This window comes from Mandrillus leucophaeus, unplaced genomic scaffold (genome assembly GCF_000951045.1).
Source record: "Mandrillus leucophaeus isolate KB7577 unplaced genomic scaffold, Mleu.le_1.0 Scaffold324, whole genome shotgun sequence".
Lineage (NCBI taxonomy): Eukaryota > Metazoa > Chordata > Mammalia > Primates > Cercopithecidae > Mandrillus > Mandrillus leucophaeus.
Genome location: NW_012103410.1, coordinates 1,390,901 through 1,394,969, shown reverse-complemented (window position 1 = coordinate 1,394,969; position 4,069 = coordinate 1,390,901). Strand labels below are relative to the sequence as shown.

General features: G+C 40.5%; 1 protein-coding gene across 1 annotated transcript in view; it reads left to right on the top strand.

Annotated features, from left to right (window-relative positions):
* Positions 1–4,069, top strand: part of NOSTRIN (nitric oxide synthase trafficking) — a 69,544-nt gene that overhangs the window by 24,880 nt on the left and 40,595 nt on the right. Inside the window, exons 3-4 of the mRNA XM_011988160.1 lie at positions 3,355–3,417; positions 3,619–3,700. Of these exons, the coding sequence (XP_011843550.1) occupies positions 3,355–3,417; positions 3,619–3,700 (145 nt within the window). The remainder of the gene's footprint in view (positions 1–3,354; positions 3,418–3,618; positions 3,701–4,069) is intronic.

The following is a 4,069-nucleotide window of genomic DNA, read 5'->3' as shown; positions in this document are numbered from 1 at the left end:
TGGGTTAGAATACAGTGGCACAATCACAGTTTACTGCACCCTTAATCCCCCAGGCTCAAGCGATCCTCCCACCCAGCCTCCCATATAGAGTAGCTGGGACCATGCCCTGCTAAATTTGTGTTTTGTTGAGACAAGGGCTTACTATGTTGCCCAGGTTGGTCTTGAACTCCTGGGCTCAAGTAATCCTCCTGCTTTGGCTTTCCAAAGTGCTGGGATTACATGTGTGAGCCACCACACCCAGCAAAATCATTCTTAAAAGTAGTAAAAAGTGACATATGTTCCACTCCAGCTTCCTCTTCTAAACATGGCAAGTACATCACATCAAGCATGGCTTCCAGTTCTTGGGCGCTTACTGTGTGCATGCACTGTGTTAATGCTTTACTGATACCCCCATTTAATCCTCATCAGAACCCTTGAGAGGTCTTGTTATCCCTGTTTACAGATAAGGACTTGAGACTTGGAAAGTTCAAGATACTTCCCCCAGTCACCCAGATCATGAGTTGCATAGCTGGATTCTTCCTCAGTGTTTATGACTCCTAAGGCCACATTCATAATAGGCCTTGGTAATGACATTTAACTTGGGAAGTGGTGTTGTAAAGTCAGATTGTCTTGGAGTCAGGAAGTATGAATCCTATGTTTTCTCTATTCCATGACCTTTGACAAGTAACCTGGCTTCTGTGTGCCTTTATTTCTTCCTCTGTTGGAGAGAGTAATAATATTTGCTCTATTGTGTGTGCGTAGGCATATTAAATGAGATCATGTGTGTGACGAGCTTAGCACATTATGTGCTGAAAGGTGTTGGTTCACATTCTTTTCAATATATTGCAGCACTAAGAATGAAGTAGTTTCCTTTATTGGGAGAGAGAAGAAAGATAGTGGTATACCAAAAATAGTTCATTTGTGGTAATTTGCTACAAAGATTCTTGATTAATACATGCAGACGTGCCCTTGAACTGGCAGTGCCATTGTAGAGGTCTCTTTTGATGATGAAAGAGATAAAGAGGGGAAAGGAAAAAAAGAAGCCTTCTGGAGCTCATATTTCTATTCTTCTTTAGGCATCAGCCATAATAACAAATGGTGACTTTGAAGGTGCTCTAGCTTTATTTTTATTTTTAGGACAGTCTTTTAGTAGACTACAGTAAACCAGTATAGCACAGTGGTTGAGTATAGATAGACTGCCCAGGTTTAAATTCTAACTCTACCACTTACTGGGTGAATGACCTAGGACAATTTATCTTATCTCTCAAGATCTCTTTAAAATAAAAGTAAAGCCTATCTCTTATGGCTGCTGTGAGAATTAAATGCGGTAATAGAAGAAGTATGCTTAGCAGAGTACCTGGCAGGGAACGAAAGCTCTGTGAATGTCCATTATGTTTTTGATTCGAATTGCCTCCTGAGGAATGAGAGGTATAGGGGTGTCGGGGTGTGTGTATTGTGCTGCAGCTGTGGCATCCAGCAGAATACTACCAAAGAGTTGGCAGGTCCAGAATGTTAGGCCAACTGGGATTAGTACAGTATTTAACAGTGAACATTAGTGAATTTTTATCCATACTCAAATCTGTGTTAGGTACTACAGATATCTTATTACTTCATTACTTCTAATTCTCTTTCTTTCTTTCCTTTCTTTCCCCTCCCTCTCTCCCTCCCTCCCTTCCTTCCTTCCTTCCTTCCTTCCCTTTCAATTTTTACCCCGTCTTTTCCCAGGTGTTGACCAAGTTACTTCTACTTTAAAAGATCAGTTAAGTGAGGGCCAGAGATTCTTCCAAGGTCATGCAGAAAACAAAGGGGGAGCATCTCCATTCAGACACTGGCCCTTCTGAGGCCACATGCTTGGTCCTGTCCTGATACCCAGCTCCTCCAAGGGGCAAATGTCAGATACTCTACCCTAAAATGTGCCTGACTTCATTTTTTAAAAATCAGCTATATTGAGTTTTAGTTTACATGCAATAATAAGCACCCGTTTTAAGCATATGATCTGATCAGTTTTGACATATGTAAATACCCTGTGTAGCCACCACTAAAATCAAAATGTGGACATTTTCATCACACCAAAAGATTTATCATGCCTGTTTGCGCTCCTTCCCACCCAATCCCAAACAACCACTGATCTACTTCCTGTCAATATAGATTCATTTAGTGTTTTCTGGAATCTCCTATAATTGTAAGTACATAGCAGGTATGCTCTTGTGCCTAAGCTCGTATCTGGCTTTGGATGCTTAGAAAATCTGGCATCTTTTGGTCTAGTTCTCTTATTCTTAGACTGCGAGATGCAAACTAAGGCATTTTGAGGCAAAACCTCTGCACCATTCTGATTAAGGCAAGGATGCAGATCCACCCCCTTCCTCTTCATCAGAATCTACACAGGCCTCTGTACTTGGGGTTTCTTGATGTGACTGGACTTACTATTCTGACTTGAAGGCAGACAAGATGGGGCCACTGTGGGAGAAAAATGACATCACACTTCCTAATCCTCCCACTATGCCATGAGGGACTGGGTAGCATTATCCTTTGTGTTAAAGTGAGATACTGCTTATAGGACCATAAACTATCTGAGTTATTGTCTTCAAACCCAGCAGGGAACAGGAGCCGGACTCCAACCCCAAGGACAGCAGCAGGACGTGAGCAGGGCTCTCAAGCCCTTTATCACTTAACTTTTCTGAGTCTCAGTTTTTTCATACCTATGTGTATCCTATGACCAACCTGTTCTCACCCTTGGCTATTTTATTTCCCCGATTTTATTTTATTTTTATTTCTTATTTTTTTCTTTTTGGTGGGGAGAGGGGCTCAGGGGATAGGGTCTTGCTCTGTTGCCCAGGCTGCAGTACAGTGGCATGATCATAGCTCACTGTAGCTTCCTGGGCTCAAGCAATCCTCCTACCTTGGCCTCCATAGTAGCTACGACTATGGGCATGCATCACCACACCTGGCTAATTTTCAAAATTTTTTTGTAGAGAAAAGTTCTCGCTGTGTGTGTTGCGCAGGCTAGTTTTGAACCTGTGGCCTCAAGTGATCCTCCCACCTCAGCCTCCTAAAGTGCTGGGATTTACAGGCACTTTAGGAGACTGAGGCAGTGCCACCACGCCTGGCCATTTCCACTATTTTATACAGATATGAAATAGGAAATGAAAATCTAAATGAAAAATGACTGGAAAAAAAAGCAGTATATATAATGAGTATAGTGCAAATAAATGTATTGGCAGAATTTAATCTCACAGAGAAATTGAAATAAGGTTAGGGAAGTGAATGCAATTGTTGAATGTGGTGAATCAGATGTGATGCTGTATTTCTAGCCAGCACATCCTATTTCCTAGGAAAATGACACTCACCTTTGTTCCCCACTGTTTTTGCCTTTAGCTGTATCAGCAGTGCCTGGGCCTGGGCCTCAGAGGGAATGAAATCCACAGCGGACCTGCATCAGTGAGTTCTCCCACCCTGGCCTTTCTCCAACTCTAAAGGGAGTCATAAATATTTAAAGTGGGTGTGCTACAAATATTCCACTTCCAGCTTGCATTGAATTGATGTGCCAGAACACACTACTTCGTTTCCCCAGAAAGTAATTTGGAAAGTAGATATAAACCCTGATATTATGCTTCTGTGTCTTTTATGTTTTATTTCCAGAAAACTTGGCAAAGCAATTGAATTGGAAGCAATAAAACCGACTTATCAAGTCCTAAATGTACAAGAGAAGAAGAGAAAATCAGTGAGTCCAAACCTTTCTTTACTTTTCCTGTTTAAAGCAAGATTCCTGTGTTTAGCCCAGAAAGGAAAAGGTGATCTGAACGTGGTACCAGGTTTCAGGAATTTATCCTAAAAATAAAATAAATACTTGTATTTATTTTAAAATAAATGAATAATAAAAAACACAAATCCAAGATTTATGTACAAGGATGTTTGTTAGAGCATTGCTTATAATAGTGAAAAACTGGAAACTACTGAATCATTCAAAATAAATTGTGATAAATTCAAGCAATAGAATAATTTGCAACCATTCAAAATCTTATTGTAGAAGAATTTAATCACATGGGGATTGTTTTTCACAGTATACTGTTAAATAAAGCAGAACAAAAAA